The sequence below is a fragment of the Osmerus mordax genome, chromosome 24 (genome assembly GCF_038355195.1).
Source record: "Osmerus mordax isolate fOsmMor3 chromosome 24, fOsmMor3.pri, whole genome shotgun sequence".
In the NCBI taxonomy this organism is placed as follows: domain Eukaryota; kingdom Metazoa; phylum Chordata; class Actinopteri; order Osmeriformes; family Osmeridae; genus Osmerus; species Osmerus mordax.
Window position 1 is genome coordinate 8931881 of NC_090073.1, and position 20040 is coordinate 8951920.

General features: G+C 45.7%; 4 protein-coding genes across 7 annotated transcripts in view; 1 reads left to right on the forward strand and 3 right to left on the reverse strand.

The window, feature by feature from the left end:
* Positions 1-7220, reverse strand: part of clip1a (CAP-GLY domain containing linker protein 1a) — a 23118-nt gene extending 15898 nt beyond the window's left edge. For all 4 annotated transcript variants that reach the window (XM_067227750.1, XM_067227752.1, XM_067227749.1 and 1 more), the window contains exons 1-7: positions 7081-7220; positions 3066-3347; positions 2072-2628; positions 1083-1207; positions 759-975; positions 362-559; positions 90-181 (exon numbers count right to left, since the gene is read on the reverse strand). In XM_067227750.1, coding sequence (XP_067083851.1) covers positions 90-181; positions 362-559; positions 759-975; positions 1083-1207; positions 2072-2628; positions 3066-3153 — 1277 coding nt within the window. In that variant the 5' untranslated portion in view covers positions 3154-3347; positions 7081-7220. The remainder of the gene's footprint in view (positions 1-89; positions 182-361; positions 560-758; positions 976-1082; positions 1208-2071; positions 2629-3065; positions 3348-7080) is intronic.
* Positions 7221-8187: 967 nt separating this feature from the next.
* zcchc8 (zinc finger, CCHC domain containing 8) lies at positions 8188-12765 on the reverse strand. Its single transcript, XM_067227761.1, has 14 exons — positions 12587-12765; positions 12133-12173; positions 11964-12038; positions 11784-11883; positions 11604-11675; positions 11414-11517; positions 11244-11309; positions 11093-11153; positions 10847-10980; positions 10582-10724; positions 10323-10438; positions 10063-10149; positions 9748-9859; positions 8188-9588 (listed from the first exon to the last, which is right to left on the reverse strand). The coding sequence occupies exons 1-14, from the start codon at positions 12758-12760 to the stop codon at positions 8525-8527; spliced, it is 2349 nt and encodes a 782-aa protein (XP_067083862.1). The 5' UTR covers positions 12761-12765; the 3' UTR covers positions 8188-8524.
* A 126-nt stretch (positions 12766-12891) lies between these two features.
* Positions 12892-14727, forward strand: si:ch211-110p13.9 (uncharacterized protein LOC562347 homolog). Its single transcript, XM_067227772.1, has 4 exons — positions 12892-13270; positions 13363-13492; positions 13578-13711; positions 13792-14727. Exons 1-4 carry the CDS (start codon positions 13160-13162, stop codon positions 14563-14565), a joined length of 1149 nt encoding a protein of 382 aa, XP_067083873.1. The 5' UTR covers positions 12892-13159; the 3' UTR covers positions 14566-14727.
* On the reverse strand, positions 14718-19493 carry rsrc2 (arginine/serine-rich coiled-coil 2). Its single transcript, XM_067227771.1, has 10 exons — positions 19359-19493; positions 18606-18756; positions 18393-18433; positions 17225-17397; positions 16998-17129; positions 16737-16853; positions 16530-16606; positions 16073-16365; positions 15877-15966; positions 14718-15700 (listed from the first exon to the last, which is right to left on the reverse strand). Exons 1-10 carry the CDS (start codon positions 19362-19364, stop codon positions 15515-15517), a joined length of 1266 nt encoding a protein of 421 aa, XP_067083872.1. The 5' UTR covers positions 19365-19493; the 3' UTR covers positions 14718-15514.
* Between the last annotated feature and the right edge of the window lie 547 nt (positions 19494-20040).

Here is a 20040-nt window from a genome sequence, read left to right on the forward strand (position 1 = left end):
GGAACACGATTTTACTTATTTTAGCGTTCAGTACCAGATATGCTTCTGTAGAGCCAGGCCCTGTCCTGTCCACCTACAGCCTAACTCACCTCTTCTCCTCCTCCAGCTGATTCAGCAACTCAACCTTGTCTTTATCGGCCGCTTCTACTAAGGTGCGTAGCTGGTCCATCTTGGCCTCCATCTTTGATGGACACATGCACAAGTATTCATGAGAATACGTTCAGGACACAGACACATTCATTCAGTCTAGCTGAAGAGCTGGGCTCAAATAACAGATGGCAATACAAGTCCATGGAAGTAACATCTTAAGTCATGTCCATGTGACATTAGGGGATGTGTGTGTGTGTGTGTGTGTGCTGACCTGCTCCTGGTCGTCCCTCAGCAGAGTGAGCTCCTGCTGCACCTCGCCAACGTGACTGGTTGCCTTGGCGACCTCGGCGCGCTCCAGGTCCCTCTCGCCCATCAGCTGCTCGATGTGCTGCTGCTTCTCCTTCAGCGCCTCCTGCAGCGCCGTGGTGCCCGAGATCTTACGGCTGTACCGGGACGACGTCTCCGTCAGCTGGGGGGGCAGGCAGGGGGATGAGAGACCACTCACTCACCACTGAATACACAAACATTGGTGTGTGTGTGTCTGCCCAGGCCTGTGTGTGTGTGTCTCACCAGGTCTGTGTGTGTGTTTGGTGTGTGTGTGTGTGTGTGTGTGTGTGTGTCTCACCAGGCCTGTGTGTGTGTTTGGTGTGTGTGTGTGTGTGTCTCACCAGGCCTGTGCGGCTGGGCTTGCCGCTGACTGAGGAGGCCACAGAGCTGACGGAGCTGATGGAGGAGGCACTGGGGCTGCGCTTCAGGCCCGAGGGCGTGGTCACCACCTTCCGCACCGCCGGCTTGGCCTTGGCCGTCGTGGTGGACGGGAAGCCGATCCGAGTGACCTTGTGGACCGGAGCGAAGAGGCCATACCTGGGCTGACACTGAAAGTATCTGCAGAAAACACACACACACAAAAACAAGGGGTTCTTAGACATATTACACAGGAATTGAAACTGTTAAACTATATTTCCTCAGAGAGATGCTCAGGTGAAACATACCTGGTTCCTGCCACCGCCCCATCGTTCTTCCCCAGGGGTTCGTCCAGCTCCACACCACACCAATCACCCTTGGCAAAGTCAGCCTCGCCTAGGAAACGCACCACGCCAGCCTTGGTGCCTCCAACCTGCAGGTCAAACACCCAACATGTTCCCAAATCAGGCAAGAAATACACAGAGGGGGTCAGGAGACTGCTTTAGTGATATGCTTGGATTTGCTTATCAGACAGTTGGACCAAAAAAACAACTGCATCTATTGATAATTGATAAACCACAAAACTGGGTCAAAGAGTCAGCAATCCTGCTCCTTAAGACTGGGGGAAGCCGATACTGCTTTGGCAAATACAGCAATGCCCGGTCTATAATCTTTCTTGTTGCAAACCAATTGCAGTCAGTCAGCCGCACCAAATGTGGTTATTGTGTGGGTTTTTTCAGTGTGTTCTGTGGGTGCGAATGACACGCTTCCTCTCTGAACAATGTGTTACACAGCCTAAGGCTGGGGGAGGAAGAGAGCGAGAGAGAGAGAGAGAGAGAGCGAGAGAGAGCGAGAGAGAGCGAGAGAGAGCGAGAGAGAAAAAGGGCCTCAGAGCGATGCAGGAAGGAAGGTACTTGTGAGGAGAGTGCTTGGCTGTGAACTGAGGGCCTATACACAGTCACTGACCTCACTCACTAGAGGACGGTTAGAGCTGCCGTTCTCATTGGTCAGTGAGATTCCGGGAGGGAGGGCAGGGGGTGGGGGGGCGGGGGAGATGTAGAGTTGCACAGACACATTCCTGAGAGATTACCCCTGTGGGCGGGAAGGGTCAGTCGTGTGACTCTGAGACCATCCTGTATTTACGGCGATGTCGGCACACAAGGGCGAAGGGTGGGGGTGTGGCTCTGACCTGGAGAGGAGCTCAGGGGACGATGACTACTGACACGGCCCCTCAACATGGGACAGGAACGTGATTTACTCTCCCGGCACACGACCGCAGAACCCTGAGCAGCCTTACCAAAACACGGTCTCCCATCTTCAGCTCTCGCTCGCTCTTCTTGACCGAGCCGGTCTCCGAGAGGTTGGAGACGGACTCGCTGTTGACGCGCGCCAGGTTGGAGGTCGGCGTTGCCGGCGAGGCAGACGCAGCCGTCGCGGCCTTCTTGGCAGCCGTCGAGGGCGCGGACGGCTTCGAAGAAGGGGTGTGGGAGGCCTGGCTGGCCATGGAGGGCGTCGGCGAGGAGGCGCGGGACGGGGGCGCCGTCTCCGTGCCGTTGGCCTCACCCTCGGTGCGCGACAGCTTTGAGGGCCGCGTGAATATCCCCTTCAGGGCCTCGCACTGGAAGTAGCGCACGCCGGCCACCGAGCCGTCGTTCTTCCCGATTGGCTCGTCCAGCACGATGCCCGCCCACTGTCCCGGGGCGAACTGGGTCTCCCCGAGGAACTGCACCATGCCGGGCTTGTTGCCGTTCACCCACACCCGCTCTCCCACCTGGAAGCTCTCCCCATCATTGTCCGTCTCGGCAGGGGCGGCACCTGGAGAGGATTTGTCGGTGGCTGGTGCTTTGGGTCCGGCTGCAAGGAAACACAGGATGTGGTGACTCGAACGCATCAACAACAAAAAAAGGCTCAAATTTCCCATGACCTCTACTAGCAGTAATCCCAAAACAAGATAGACTTCACACATTCTATAACCAAGCACAGGATTTTAAAAAAAACAACCATTAGTGGCCTTGATCCCAAAATCAGTTTATAATATTAATACGCCAACTTGGCAATATTCTGGGGGTAAATACCATCTAGTCTACAACTCCAAATCTCCTGGGACTGATCAGCGTCAAGTCGCAAATCCACCCAGGCCCCATCAGCAGACTGATAAGGCCTTAAGACCTTTTTATTGCAAACATAAGCTGATTGACGACCGTCCCAGTCAGAGGTTAGGCACTGTGTGTCCTCCCACGAGCGCTAACAGCAGCCTGGAGCCCGTGGGCTCAGTGCGGCGGAAGCCTTACCGGCGGAGGACGTCTTGGTGACTGCCGATGCAGTCGACCTGCCTATCTTGCTGGGCGTTTTGAGCCCGCTTGGCTTGGCTGTGCTCATGATTGTTCACTATGTGGCATTAAAGATCCAAAAGGTCATCGGTGGGTGTCCGCTGACCCCGAACCATGGATGGTCGCTGGGCCAAGCTCTGCTGGGACCTGGAGGTCTTCCTCACGGCACCAAAGAAAATAACAAAGAAAAACTGAAAAGGGGGGGGGAGGGAAAGAAAAGAGGAAGCACACCTCAAAATGACCCTGTAAGAAAAGATGAGGGGAAAATGGGTTTTAAATATAGGTCCAAATTGCATGTCATGGTAGAATAAGGACTACAGTGTTATCCACTAGCACTGCAGCACACCACATTTAAAGTTTCTGAATATAACATCCTCACTGTCACTCTGCATTAAGGCTCACATTCTGTTATAGAATGACAATTTCTACTAGTCCATCAAAACACAGACCTCTCAACCAATTCTTTTTTTCAAACGCCATCATTATAAAAGTTGCATCAGAAACACATGACTGCATAGATCATAGCTAAATGGCTAGTTAATATCGGCTTGGTGGCGCCTGCTCATCATTCAAAACGTTCTTGTGTTTTCATATAAAGCAGCAATCTGTTATGACAACAAGCTCTGCTCCCCTAACGGAGACACCACATTCTAGTACTATTTATACACTGTCACAAGCCAGTCCACACCAAACAAGTGTCACTGTGTTTGTAAGGCTCATAGAATAAACGCATTCAAACTCAATTTAAATGTTCTTAATCTGCTTTTTCACGTGCATTGAGAACTATACAATAGGAATAGTGGACAAAATGAAAACCAATAACAGTAGAACAAAACCCTGCCTCCAGCCTTCCATGACATGTAGTCTACAGTCAGATAGGTGATTTGTACAGTACACTGAACCAAAACAGGGATTATGGTTGAATGCAAAGGATTACACCCATTACCAGCCTGCCTGATGTACACTCAGATTATCTTTAGGGTCTGCAGGTTATTAGCAGCCTGACCTTGCATAATCCTGAGATGCCTTTGAGTCTGTCTAAAGACTTCAGGATACTACATGGCTTAGGTTACACGTAAGATAACAACATGAATGCCATCTTGCGAGATATGAAGATTGAAATGAGACGTGAAATGCATCCTGTTGATGTCCTTCAATGTTCTCAAATGCCTCTGGAAAACAACAGGTGAGGAATACAGACGAGAGCAACGATTATCTCTCCATATCACGTTACTAGTTCACCCTTGAGGTCAAACTAAAACTGGAGCTATGGCAACACTAAACTAACACTACACCGTACAGAGAAAAGTCACTGAACACCTTTCCAACACCGCGTCAAAACTAGAGTTAGCAATGACCGGTTTCAGTGCAAACATCTAACAAACTAGCTCCCTTCCATTCTCCCTACCCACAGCCTAGCATTAAACTGCAAAGGAGGAGTCAGTCCAATATGGACTTTGCCGAACAGCGTCATGGACACATACCTGTCATTCCTACCACGTCCCAAGCCCAGTTAACCAAAACAAACTTGAACGTACACACACCCAAGGAGATTTTTTTCCGTACGGAGAGAGGTGGTCAGTAGACAGTGACCCAGTTTCCTCCCAGTACTCCAGTTTTCCCCTCTGGTGCCTTTGAATGACACTGATTACTGTCCTGGGGTCAGGGGGATTCTTGAGCACAAGCCCTCAGGGGAAAACACGAGGCTAATAATTGATATCTTCTAAGCACAAGATACTGTAGAGGACAGCCCATTCACAATGTCCCTGTTTGGGTTGGGCTATTACTTATTTCAGGTTACGTCTTGTAGCACTTCGGGCTGAAACCAATAAGTGTTTCACAGAATCTTAATATGATGAGAAGTTGGGTGTGTTTCAGTCCTATGATGTGTGCTGGTGTGGTCAGCTCAAAACCATCCACTTATGCAGTAGACGTTTCCCACTGCATCAATGGTAATCCTTCGCTCCTGACTCACTAATCTGCTTCTAGGAAAGAAGCCAAAACGTCAATGTTCTATCAATTCATCCAGAGTTCATTCATCATGAGTTTAAAACCAAAACCTTGAGCTAAACAATGCCAAAGACATTCATAATGTGGTTGAAGGAGAAGAGAAAGTGTCTTCTACAAAAGACCTGAATCCCATTGCGAGTGGCCACAACATGCAGATAATCGACTTCTGCGCACGATACTGTAGTGACAGTTTAACCAGCATGTATCTGGCTTAGCCATGTGAAAGCCACGCATAGAGATCACACTGCACTGAGACATGGACATAGGAAAAAGGTTATTTGATTATTGTATAACCCTGCAAACTGAGATAATTTCTTTCAACAAATAAATCAAATTAACTTCTATTGGTTAGGCTAAATAAATAAGATTAGATATTTTACTGAATCAGCAGGCAGCAACTGGATACTATTTTGCTGACACCAGTAGTGTAAGTAGCTGTGCTAAGTGATAAGTTTCCAGTTTGGCTTCAAAACAAACAGCACTCTTAGACTACTTCCTTCAACCGACATGATTTATCCTCGCTTATACTGGCAATACGGATAGACAACTACTACAGACAAGCTATAATCACAACAGCAAGAGCAGAGCGGTGTATGGTGAAGGCACAAGCAGTCTCTGTTTGTCTTGTAAAAAAAATACTTCTTTATCAATCAGCTTGCACTATGCCAGGCCATGCTCCAGTTTCCCCCCTTTGCAGGAAACATCTGCTGGGGTCATTTCAGCCCCTGTAGCACTGACAGCAGGAGGTGTATGGAAGCACAAAAAGCCCATTAAGAGACAGAAAGGAAGGATACTTCCCCCATTCCATGGCTAAGAAACAAAAGACAAGCTGCTATGGGTCTATGGGTATGTGACGGGCGCATCTGTGCCTCTGATACATCAGTCCACCACCAAGCATAGTACAGGGCCAATCAAGCAGGTCGCAACACTAAATTGCTTAAGGCAACTCTTTTAGCCACAGCCTACAGGAATAGTAAATAAATAAAAATCGTGTACAGTCTAAAACTGGTTAACAATAAGTTGGTTTTGTACTAGGTAAAGTGATCCAAGTTAGACAGATGGCACAGTCCCTACGTGTCATCTGATTATTCATGTGCAGCTGATGAGGTGGCACATCTGGATATCGTAAGGCCAACCAACGCAACTGGAAAACCACTTAAAAACTAACTGGATAGTTTCAAAAAAACTTTGGCGATCTTACTGCCGTAAGAATAAATACATGTTGAAAATACACTACCTTAACTAACACTGACCCACAAATTATAATGCCCAGAATCTTAGCTTTCGTTTTAAAATAGGTAGCAGGCTAGCGAAGTCCAAATCAATGCTGTCCATTGCTAGCTAGCTAAATTACATATGGAACGGAACTAGCTAGCTTGATACCTGTGCCAAGCTTTCTTAAACTTACGTGAAAGTCTTGTTAGGTAGCTAGCGTTCGGTAATGTGGTGTTTCAGCACCACTAGCGATTACATGAAGTTCAGAAACGTTCGCTCCCAATGTCACCGGCCCGTCGCCACACCTGTAATACCACTAGGGTTGGAACCGGTGTCAGAATAACGTTACTTACGCTACGTTAGCTCCCTGCCAAGCTAACATCAGCCAGCTAAAGCCTCTGTTGATAATACAACCCTGCTTGTTCATTAGCTATAATGATTGCATAAGTGGGGGCCAGCTAGCTAGCTTTTTGTGTTTCCCCAAATCGTTAAAATTACAAAAATAGATGATTGACATGGGTCCGTGCAATGACGTTACAGATAGACTACTGGCACAGTCAACGCTAGCCTAAGAAGCTAGTTAGCTAGTGAGTGAGTAACAACTAGCGTCGTTAGCCTAGCATGACAGTTAGGCTAGCAGCCTGTCAAAGCAACTCCCTTTTCTCACTTACATTGACGCAGTCCATAGCCAGCAAGCAAGCTAAAACTTAACGAAGTAGCTGACAAACGAGCAGTCAGTACATTATCTCACCTGACGTTCGCATTTGATTTCCAAGATGAAAAGATTTAAACGATTGAACGCCTCCCCGTTTTGCTGAACCGTCTCCAACGAAGGTTTGCAATCCGGCAGGTCGAATTCCTACAGCAGGACCATTCCAATCGTTCACGAGGGGCCGAATGAGAAGTAGAAGGTATGACGTAAAGACCAAGTGGTGTCGCTCCTCCAACCTACCACAATTACATTTAAAAATGTGTAAACTTGAATGTGTTACGTCATAAGATACATTTCCCTACAAACAACCAGAAAATGCTGGGTAATTCATATCATAAAAATACTTGGGCTATGTCCAACAGGTGTTCAGACGGTCCGCTGCACTGCCTGGGATCATATTTTTCGCTGAATACGATCCGTCTATGCCATGTCATCTGACTTTACTACAATTACTACACATTTTCCAAATTTTGTTTAAAGCGTGAAATGAGGTGCAAAATATAGCAAGAATAAGACTACAGTAAATGTTTCCATCCCAATTAACTAAAATCAACTCTACACTAACATTTCTAATATATTCTCCTACAAAGATCTTATAATCCTTTATTAATGTCACAATGTGGACACACACACACACGTTAGGGCGCCAGTAAAGAAATTTGTCTCTGCATTTATGTTTTCATAATAGTCCCACCCTCAGTACCAACAGTCCAAAGCAGGAATCGAACCCCGGGCCTTCTTGCGACCGTGCCACTCTAAAGATTGAGACTGATCACTAACTTAACAAATAAATTTAGGCCGTCAACTATCAGCGCTTCCCGAAATTACTTTGTCATTTTAATGCGTTCGTATTTTGAGGAACATAGCATGTTGTTGCTCTTATGAGACCGAGCGGTATTGCTGATAGACAGGGTGAGTTTCAATACGTTGCTGCCCCCTTGTGTCATTCTACGAACACTGAAGGCTTGTAACCAAAAATAACATTTGAAAACTTGAACATTAAGAATATTCCGATTCTTAAATAAGATACATGATTAAACAAGATCCGTTTTACCCAGTTAAAAAAGCATTGTGATCAGTCAAAATAACGTCCACAGATAAAAGTTGCGAATGACAGCCATTTGTGCAGAGATTTCAGGGCGCAAATTAAATATTGTTCCAAATATATTTGCAATTGGTGATAAAAACATGTCAGTACATACAACACTTAAAAAACCCAAAGGGCAACATGGATGTTACCATTGCTACAAAAGTGGTTTGAAGAACATGAAAGTCATGTTGAACCTGAATTGTTGACCAACTACAGGAACAATGCACAAAAATGACATGTAGCCAATTACAAAGAAAAATAATTAAAATAAGTTTGAATGCCATCAAACTGTTCCAATGCCAACTTCTGTGACATTTCCATAAAAAAATATAGTTCCACAGACCGACAAAAAAAACTAAGTGTCCCTGGAATTTAATTCATTGATGCCTCATCTTACTTCTTGTTTTTTGACTGATTTCGGGGGGAACCTTTCAGCAAGTCTCTGATTCGTAGGTAGGTCCCAGTAGCCTCGGCGACCTCTGTGTATTCTGGAGTGTCCTCAAACGGAATGATGCCCTCTGCAAACTTGCTCCGATGAGGCACCGCTGACACCTTCCCCGCGGACTCTGAAAGTTCACTTTCCACTGCCCCCTGGCATGACTCAGGGCTCAGAGACCGGATTTGGACCTTGATAGGAGGAGGGCTGAGAGGGCTCTCCTCTTGGGCCTGCATTGGAACAGGGCTCTCAGGTCTCTCCTCTTGGGCCTGCATTGGAACAGGGCTCTCAGGACTCTCCTCTTGGGCCGGTATCAGAGCAGGGCTCTCAGGACTCTCCTCCAGGGCCTGTTTCGGAGCAGGGCTTTCAGGACTGTCTTCTAGAACTCTCATTTGTTCAGGGCTCTGTGGACTGTCCTCCTGTGCCATGAGCAGCCCGCTGGGTTTAACCGCGAGCACAGTGGCCCCGTCACCACCCTCATCCTCCTGGCTCCCACCAGGCAGCTCAACCACACCCTGCTCCTCTTCAGTTTCACCTTCCTCCATTTCTGTTTCCGTGTCCACGTGGACGGGGGTGGAGATGCTGGGAGAGCTGGGGACAGGCGTACCCGAGGCAGGCGTACCCGAGACAGGCGTACCCGAGACAGGCGTACCCGAGGCAGGCGTACCCGAGGCAGGTGTTTCCGAGTCGCTGTTGGTGGCCGTGTCTGCGTTTTCCAGTGCCGCCCAGATCAGCCTCTGCTGCTCCTCCAGCTCCTCCAGGGTCAAAGTATCCTCCTCCCCGGCCCCGGCCCCAGCCCCGGCCTCCTCACCACTTCCCCAGGCCCGTCCATGTAAAGCTGGGGAGCCGTTGGTGGGGGTAAGGGGAGGGGTACCTTTGGGGAGAGGGGGTGGAGTGGGAGTTGCAGGGGGGGTGCTCTGGGGCAAGGGAGGGGGTGAGCCGAAGGAGGGTGAGCCGGGAGGAAGCGGAGGCTGAAACTGGAAACCGTCTGCGCTTCGGTGGTGTCGGGGGGAACTGTAATCTGGACAAGAGAGACGGGACAAAGCGTTAGCGGAGATTTAAAAAAAATTGCAGCTATGCAAGCGTGATCTGGGAGAAACAAACCCCCCTTCTGTTGTGCAGATGTAGCTGACAGGGTTATTTCAAATAAACCAGGCCTGGCCCGGACTGAGCGCTCCACCTGAATCAACATCCATGTCTGAACCATGGCTGTCGGGGTTAGACCGTCTCTTCTTCGTCTGCCGAGGCGTCGATTCGAACTCATGTCGTCTCTTGTTGCAGTTGGAGTCCGTCTAAAAGCAAAATAAAACTTTTTTCATTTTGTGCGCACACCCAACTGACAAGCTATCATTTGAATCGGCTGTGTTGGAAGAGGGAAACATCAAAAACATGCAGGACAGGGGGTCCCGAGGACCAGGATAGAGAAAGGCTGATATAAGGTGATGCAAATGGTTTCCCAATTGAATTCAAGCATGGCGTGAGTAGTTAACAATACCGTTGGAAAACTGCTGGACAGATAGGCAGCATAGTTTTCCTTCAAGTGGTTAGGCTGCATTGGAACTGAGCCATATAGCCTGTAATCCTGTAAGTGAAAGGAAAATACATCAATACAGTTGAACATCGCCACACACTGTGCTTGTTGAATGAGTGTCAAGCTTATTTTCAAGTTGCAAGAACTGTGTACAGGATTATTGCGAGGTGCTGGGTTGAGGGTACTTGCGATGGCCCAACATTAAAACGCCATAGATAACTCACATCTTTCACACTGGGTGGTGTAGATATATTGAAGCCTGGGAAATCGACTAGCTTGGACACGTCATAGGAGATTCTGTGTCCATCGTTTTCCTCTGTTAGATCACCGTCACTTGACACTACAGAAGAAGAAACGAAGAAGAAGAAATTGAACAGTTCACATGCAAAGCTGCCTGGTGAATATCTGTTTAGATTCAAACGCGCCTCAGCCAGAACTGCTGTAGCTATTCAGTTCAACTGCCATCTTCGATTGGAACCATACCGTTCCCGTCGTATAGCGTGAGACCTGAGGTCTCAGTTTCCGCTTCCTTGAGCCAGCCAGGAGGGTAGCCTAGCTGTCTCATACGATAGATGAATGGTGGGAGGGTGTTCATATTGACTCCCAGGGCATCCAACAGATCCTCACTGTCCAACACCACAAACAAAGAAATGAATCAAAGCACACTACTAAGCCAATATCTCCACTTCTACTACTAAAATTAAGTATCGATCCACTTGCGACTCGACGCGTTTTCTTTAGTTCTTGCCTGAGGATGCCAGGTTTGTATTTAGCAAATCGCTCTTCCACCTCCTCTGCATGGTAACGCTGGTTGCTTGATATCTGGTTGTTGCCTTGAGAAAACTCCTTCCTTTTCTCATTGATACGAGTCATGTCCTTTGGCTGGGAGAAATACAACATTCAGAGAAACGTAGGGCGAGGGGATTCAAAAGCCGTTGTCTAAAGACAACTGAAGTTAGCAGTCACACGGACAGATAGACTTGAGGGATGTTACCATTGGACAGTCTCGCAGTTGATGGTCGGTTAACCCACAGTTGAAACAGGATGGTGTAGACCTGTTAACACAGACACGCAATTACCAGTAAGACCGACACACCATACCCCAGGTTTTCTTCACATCAAGACCTTTAAGAGCTCTGTCTTACCTTTTCTCTTTTATCTGGACCTCCTGGCCATCTACGGCAATGACCTGGTTGAACACCTGCTGATATCTTTACAACAATTCAGGAACTCAAAGCTGTGACAAACACACACAGTACACAGACACACACAGACAGACTGTGAAGGGGCAGCATTTTGGCAGGCTGAAAGATACGTTGGGACAATCCATCCGTCCGTCAGCTGAGGGTTTTCATTCAGCAACGGCTGTCCAAGTTTGTCTAGACAGAACGTGGTGAAATACAGGACACTTCCCACCATCTACAGGAAGTCAGAAACCAGAATTACAATTGGTAAGGAATTATATTGTAGCCCTGGTCAGATAGGAGCATAGATTGCAGACTCACACTGAAGGCCTCAGTGACTGTTTTGATGCTGCAGGGGGTCTTGTGATCTTCTTCCATAACAAAACTTGAAGCCTGGAAGCAAAATAATGTTTTGGGTATTATTATTATTTTTTACCAGTGTTTTATTTCCTGCTAACCTTCATTTAAACACTGATTGTACAAACGTATGTGTTTGAATACCTGAGGGGATACATTGTGGGACGAACTTTTCTCAATTGCTTGTTGCTGATGCTTCTGAATGATACTGCATACGCAGTCTTCAACTTCTTGACGGCATTGCCTGGGAGTTAGAACTAGTTAGACATAACGCATTATTTGAATACTGAAAAATAAATGGTTATTTCGGAAACATCCACCTACTTTGAGATGCTGTTATTTGCAAAAAGGATCTGAAGAAGCGGCCCATCTGTTTTTATGTTGTCAACAATGAGCCCGCTGTGTAAGATGAATACGGAAAACGTTAAAAGATAAAAGTGCAATGTTCAAGTCCACTTATGGAAGTGCAGTAAATTGGAATTGTGTCAATTACCTTGGCCTTGTCACAGTGCGCAACTTCCTTTTCAGATCCTGATGTGGGTATTTGCTAAGGAAATTATTACGTGGACTATGACTGTCAAAGAACATGTGGTAACTTGTTTTGCTCAGTTATTATTTAAGTGGAAAAGTGTGACAATTTACACGGTAAATGAGAAAGTGTGTTGGATTATTGGTCAGTTCGGTTTCATTGAAACCAAACCAGTAGCGGAGCCAAAACAGCAAGCGCGTGTATTGCGTACGTGTTCATAGAAATAAGTGCAACTGAAAGAAAAATTGCTACCGAAATGTAATTTGAATGTGCAAGCTATGTATTGTCCCATCCACATCCATCTACGAAATAAAGTCTATTAGCAAGCTTGCTAGCTGGCGACGCATCTCAAAACACGTTTAAACACCACTAGCTCTAGGTAGCTAGCTAGCTGATTAGCTAGCAACACAAGAAGGATATTCTCTTCTATCAGCCTCTGGTTCGTCTCCTCACACTCCCCCAGCTTCTCCTTAAATTTATGAGTATTCTCCTGATCCGCTTCCTGATCAGTAAACCGAATGTGAGAGGAGACAGGCATACTGTCATCCAGTTGCTGAAAGAGCTCGCTGTCACCAAAATCAACCTCCGCCATCTTCACTGTGGATTGTCTTGAGTTCAGAGGGCCAAACGAATACACACAATATCACTCATTGGCTCCTACCATGCCACGTGTTCAAGATAAACGCTCCACCCCTTCTTCATAGAGACAAGAGGCCTCGAAACACAAACGCTCAACAGTGTTATTAAAAGTGCATTTGATACGTTCAGTTTATTAATTACCATTGACATTATTTTGCTACGCTTCCTTGTGTTGATACCCTGGCTATCATACCTTTGATGGCTATGACTGAATTTGTAGTATTGTTTTTCCCTGAGCGGGTGAGTCAAAACGTTTGACTCGGCCAGATCCGTTCAAAGTTATGGTTTATTCGGCACGATGTTGGTGATCGGTGATGTGACTGAAATCAGCTGATGCAGATAATTTTTTATCATGGCAACCTTCACAACCATCCACTTCCCTCAATGGGATGGAGGAACGCAGAAAATTCGCTTTATTTACTTGGCAAATGCAACTTCTTTTAAGCTGACTTCTCCGTTGGAGGTGAGTATGCTTATTGTGGTGAAGTCCATTGAACCGACACGCAACTACTAGATAGCTAAACATCATATTCACCTTGTCATTTTTCTCCTTAGAGGGGCATGATCCCCCTGTTTTTAGGAGCCGATCTTTTCTCCAGTACTGACATTCGCTCCGAGAACCATTCCAGATACCATGCTAAGTTTGCAAAGAAGGGTTTGGCCACCAAGATACATTTTTCCTCTGGTACGTTAAACGCACCAGTTAATGTTGATGCTGTACATGAAAAGAAGCGCATTTTCACCTCTCCATTTGTGTCATCTAATTTTAGCGTTCAGGTTCCATGGGCTGAGGGTACCAACTGCCAACAATTGTCTGTGGTTCTACAGCATCCAAGGTCTTTTCCGAATCGCTTTTGAATTGTACAGTAAACAAGAACAGCTCACTGTCTTGGAACACTTCCAGGTGACTCATTACACCATCCATGCAACTTTCACAAATTGTTTTGGGGGTTTCATTAACAAACACGACTATTCTCATCCTAGGATTTATGGAAGGCACAGATAGATGACAGCCCTCTGGAAATGAGCTACAATCTGAGTGTCCAGGTTGATCCATCACCCCAACAGAACATCATGGAAATGTACGACAAAGACCTAAAACTCAAACTCATCACCCAGCATAGTCATGATTTAAAGGAGAATCCATCTCCAGACATGGACATCCCTCTGCCTGAGTCTGGGCTTTCAGGAGATTCCTCCGCAGATCACGACTACTGCTCCCCTCCCGAGAGACCTTCTACCCTCAGTCAAAAACTCCAGAGCTTGGAAGCCAAGTTATCTGCTGAGGGTGAGCTGGGAATGGATCAGAGGGGCACCATCTTGCTGCTGTTGGAGCACATCGAGCGTTGTGTCAGCGCGCCACCGGAGGAGAGAGACTTGGCGGACACGGTGCTAGCCCTGCTGGAGAGCAGGGCGACCGGCTCTGTGTACTCCAGCTACCTTCTGCAGTCTGTAGGCCGCTGGATCGGCCAGCAGTTCCATGCAGCCAACAGCAGCATCAGCCAGCAGGTCGAGACTTTCAAAGTGCAGCACATCGAACGGATCTCCGATTTGCCACCGGCGGAGGAGCTGGCCGCGGAGCTGTTTCCAGAAGCCATGAGGACTCTGTTGCTCCACTGGATGGGCCTCAGTGATAACTCCACTCACTGGAAGAGACAGAGTGAATACCCCATCCTTCTCCTCATCCTGGAGTTTGCCAATCATAACCTCATCACCGGCGTGGCTCATGTTCTGTATTCGAGTCTAATATGCAAGTGAGACGTGGTGGAATATTCCCTACCGCTATGATTTGAGATGTTATGGCATCTTCAGAACAGCACTCTTGTGAAATTGTGTCGGTCAAACCAGATAAAAGCGTATTGTATATTGAGGGACTTTTACATCAAGAAAATATGACAGTAATCTTATTTCTTCCACAAACCTATAACTTTATTGGTAATTTGGACAATGTTATGAAACAATCCCAATACATCATATTACCATTCAGAAGATTAAGCAATTAAAGGTACAATATGTAAGATTTTCAGTAAAAAACAAAACAGGTTTTCCCCCCTATATACATGTTGTGAAGTTGAATAGCAGTTCAGTGCCAGTGGAATGTCAATTTCAAACGTTGAAGCAATCCTCTACTTTCCAGCCAATTATGTACCAGCACTCCTGTTCCAGCTAATAGCATTCCTCCTTGGCTTAGAAAACACTGCCAAACTTAAGCTGTAGGAAAGCAGTAAGTTCAGACAAGAATTGGGGGCACTAATTCTCATATCTAAATGTATTTGATAATGTTACTTATTGCACCTTTAAGTGGAAACTGAAACACAATGATGTTTCTTTGTTGATATCAGAAATGTGTCATTAATCTTGGCATATGAACGTAAACGATTATTACACTTGATCTACATCATGTTCCATTGCAAACCATCACAAATATATACATTTTAGTAAAAAAGAAAAAACTAAATATGCAATTACAGTTCTTTTGCAGATCCAAACATCAGCATTATTAATCTATTGCATAATTGGAGAGATGTACAGATTCCTCATTTATACAAACCCAGCAACAGACTTGACATTTAGCATGAGAATGTTTCCAAATGTGATGACTAAATAAATTACAGAGCCGATGTAACATCCATGCAAACTTGAGTGCTAGGTGTGAGTGTATAAACCTAATGGGTAGTAAAGAGAGGAACCGAGATGTGGGCTGTGGTTAAATGGTGTCCATCCCTCGGGAGAAGGAAGATGAGAAGCCCAGCCCCATCCCTCTCTGAGTGTGGGTCTGGGATCTGGCCATCTCGTATTGGACGTCCAGGTTCCGGAACATTTCTTCCTGTTGTTGCAGAGTCTTCAAGCCTTCGTCGTTGAGTGGTTTAGACGCCTCCCCCTCCTCCTCTCCCTGCAAGGACAGAAGCCAGATTTAGAGAATGTACGGCTCTGTACACGGGTCGAAAACGTCTCAGGGAAATGGTGTGAAAATATTAATAGTGTGGCCAAAACAAGTTTAAATTAGGTACGATTTAGCAACTGAAAACAAACAAGGGGGAGACAGTTCATTTAATTGATGATGCATACTTTGATGCCCATCAGTTTGCGAAATTTAACATTTTGGTCCTTGTTGCCAAAGTTGAGCTTTTCCCACAACTCTGCAGTCTGGGACTTGTCCTAAATCAAAAAAATATATGTTATGAGTAATATACAAAAAAGGGATTCCAAAGACAAACCACAAAAACATTGAAATATTTTGAAGTAAAGTGAAAAAGGAATTTACCCTCACACCCTGACTCTTGCCCTGCCACAGCTTCTTCCTCTTCTTCTCCTGTTCTGCAAACTTCATGGGGTTTACAGCAGACGGGTTGTAGTAACTGGGCACAGCAATCCCAGTCTCCGCTAACGTTTTGGCTTGCAGGGCCGCCATCTGAGCTGCCATGGCGATCTGGGGAGTGACCTGGGTTCCAGACGCCAGGAGAGCTGCCACGTTGAGGACGGGGTTGGCGGCGGCAGCTGCAGCGGCGGCGGCAGCCGCTGCCGCAGCAGCAACGGTGTCACACATCAGAGGGGGCGCTATGACAAACAAAACAAACAAACGTTAGCGCTCGACAGTTGGAATCGAATTATCATTAGCACAACAGCTGGTGTTTGTTGTGTATTTGGAACTTAGTGGGCAATAATGACCACTGACGACTACTGACTTATTTCTGTATCAAAGAGTCTCTTGGATTTCTCACCTGTAACTACTTCTTGTTGCTGTTTCTCCAACATCTCCTTCTCTTTCTGCTCCTGAAGTTTCTTAGCTCTTTCTAACCTGGGTTTGGAAGGAGAACGACAATTGCGTTTAGGTTTCTCGGGCGCCGGAAGCTGCTAAATTACGCAATATCTAGGAAGATACTGAAGAAAACCCGTGTCGGCCTCACAGTTCCTCTAAGTTGCGGTACCTTCGGGCCAGGGCCTCCTGAGCATCCATGGCTGTGTTTCTACCTCTGAAAGCAGGGGGGCTCCCAGACCTACTGCGACTCTTCCTGCGCACCTTCTCAGCCTTCTTCTTCCGCTCCCTGCGAAGGCAGAGAACACACACACACAAAAGGTTTGTTTACAGGCATACTGTCTTTGGCTGACAGGATCATGAAGTCTGAGCCATAGACACAATCTGAGACATTGACTCAGGTGTTAGTGGGGCGCCGGGCAGGTGAGCCAACCTGCTTTTGCTGCGGCTCTTGCTGCGGTGTCGGTGTTTGGTCCTTGATCCCGAGCGAGACCTTGCCTTCCTCTTCTTCTCCCGGCTACGAGACCGAGACCTGCGTTTCTCCCGACTCCTGCTACGATGACGCCTGAATACAGCGGACAGCGAAGAATTAGACTGGGGTGAGATTTTTCAAAAACTACGTTTATCGTGCAGAGACGAAACGATCATTCGAAGACTCACTTGTCTCGTGAGGGCGACCTGGAGAGGCTCCGCCCCCTGGAGGTTTTCTTGTCTTTTCGGCGGTGTCGCTCCTCCCCGTTCTCCGCTGCGAGTCTCTCCTTCCCCCTCTCACTCTGCTCCTCCTCCAGCCTGCTGTAGGATTTCGACTGCTTCTCAGAGTCCCTTTTACGTGCCTGTTTTAAGAAGAAGTTGTCTCTTTCAGGAAAATAGTGCAACAAAGAGAGTTAGTACCACGGTTGAAGACAAAATATACCAACTTAAGTTGATAAAACCTTATCTTCCTAACTCGACCATGAGAAGATATATGCAAGATCTAGATACTAAATCCATTTTACTCTTCATCTACAGGCTAATAAGATTAACTGGAGGAAGAAAAGAAAAAAAGGACCTAGAAGGTGTGGACAACCAATTTAATATAATTTCATTTTGATAACGACAATATGTGGGCAAGCAGAAATGAGTTCGCATTCATCATTACTGTCCCAATAATGTCATTTAGAATTGCTAAATCGCGATGATGCAACACCTTTGGGTGGCTCTCAAAGGGAAGATAAAACTGTGTTGGTGAACCACAGCATCATCATCTTAGTTCCAGTTCATCCTTTAGCTTCCATCCCTAAACAAGTTCATGCAGCCATGACTTACAACGGGCAGCTAAGTAAAAATTTAGTCAATACGGTTAGAGAGGAGCTTTTCTTTAGGTTTAATAGCAAAAACAGAAAAACTTCTTATCGATTCCATTCCATTACAGTCTGCAAATGATGCAAAAGTTGTCCTTACTTTTCAATTACATACTCTGTTCTAAGAGACAAATGAGTTTGAACGACTGATAGTTACCTTTCCAAGAAGTAGGCATATAATTTTGCTATGTCAGCTGGGTCTTCTGTTCAGTATCTCTTCGTGCATTAGCACGCTGAGTATGATTTATTATAGAAATGTTATCATGTGATTTACACACAGGATTTATTAAAAAAATAAAATCTCCTATGGTAAAAAAAAAACAAGGCCCCTTTCTGTAGCATCTTGAACCCCCAAAGTTCACTAAACCTGATGCTTTATACTTACCGTGAAGTAAAACTTGTTCCTTTTTTTTTTTTAAGTAATTAACACTGACATTCAAGAGATGCTAAAGTGTGTTTAGTTCACTGAATGAACTGTGATTAGTTACCTCTTTGCTCCTGCTTCGACTTCGTTTGTGCTTTTTGTCGCCTGTTAATTTCAAGAACACGGAATCTTGTCAGACTGTATTACAACCAAATAAAAAGTGAAATGAATGTGTTCACTGGCTACTCAGAACAGAATCGATCATGATATGTTTGCTTTAGTTTGTGTGGCCTTAAACTGACTGTTTCCCCGTTTCCTAATATTTCAATCCACTCACTTGATTTCCGTTTACGGTCCTTAGAGCGTGACCTCGATCGTGAATGATGATGTTTAGAGCTTCTCGGGGATTTAGACTCCATACCGTGTTTCTTCTTGTGTGAATCAGATGAGTTAGCCATGGGAAGGTCAATCGATTCGGCGTCACTTGCCTAAATTAGAGAGGGAGACAGCAGGAAGTCAATAACAGCAAGTTAATGATTACAACTTAGTAGTTACCAACATTAGAGACATTCGGACATTACATATTTGTACAATAAAGTAGCTAGACGATAGCTAGCCATCATTTCCCCACATACGCCATGTAACGTTAGCTAGCCAGTCCAGACAGAATATGTGGGGCAGGATTCTGCCGTGACGTGACGTAATTTTGCAAACAATAGTAGGCTACACTATTCAACAGCAAAATAATCACCCAGCACGATAAAGATAGCTAGCAGTGTGGTAGCTAGTTTGCACTAGTACCACTTACAAATTAAAAAGCAAACGACGTCACTGAGCCAGCTACTGGAGTAGCAGATACAAAAGCATTTAGGCTACCTACGATCGGTCTTAGCTTGCCGATAGCTTAGCCATAATATCGTCAATAAAGCCTTTCAAACGCCATCTTGACGAAACGGGTAGTAGCGGATATGCTATCTTAGTTTTCGAGTTAACGTTAGCAAACTAATACCGGGGTAGCTAGTACACTACATCACATTTAATTATAAACAAGATGTTCATGTACAATGTGAGAGTTATATTCTACACTCACCGCCATGGTTAACTCGAAAGAAACCTTTCGGTTGGTTATGTTCCCTCGCTAGCTACGTTGGCTAGCTCGTTGGAAAGGTTCTAGAATAGCTAGCCAGCTGTAGATCTCGGCGTTTTTGCGTCTTCGGACCAATCAGGTGGTAGCTCACTGAGTTGCCAGGAGACAAATAATATCCCCCAATATTTCTCAGTCCATGTATAATGAAAGAGTATAGAAGAATTCATACTTTTCAAAAACCGTTTATACACGGCATTGCCTTAAACACGTAAACCAACACAATTCCAAATTAACTTCTAACGACTGACTGAAGAAATCTACAACAAATGAAGGTCTTTGTTACAACATGGCAACCCCCCTACAAATTCCATTGCGCTAAATCTACAACCAGAGTGTACGTCTACTGTCACGTGGGTTTGGAGCAGCCTGCAAGTAAACACGATTAATTTGGAGTCACGCATAGACCGACACGTAAAAACACTTGACAGTTGTCAAATCAATAATATAATAGTAGATACAATACATATATGTACAAAATATCACAGTCTCTTGCTCTGTCTTGACTCTATCACTAGAAGGGAAAACACCTGTGGTTACGGCGGACATCAGGGTAACCAAAACGAACAGTCCTTATCGTCAACCCGCCAAATTCTGAAACTTAGTGGATCTGCGTGTTGGTTGATTC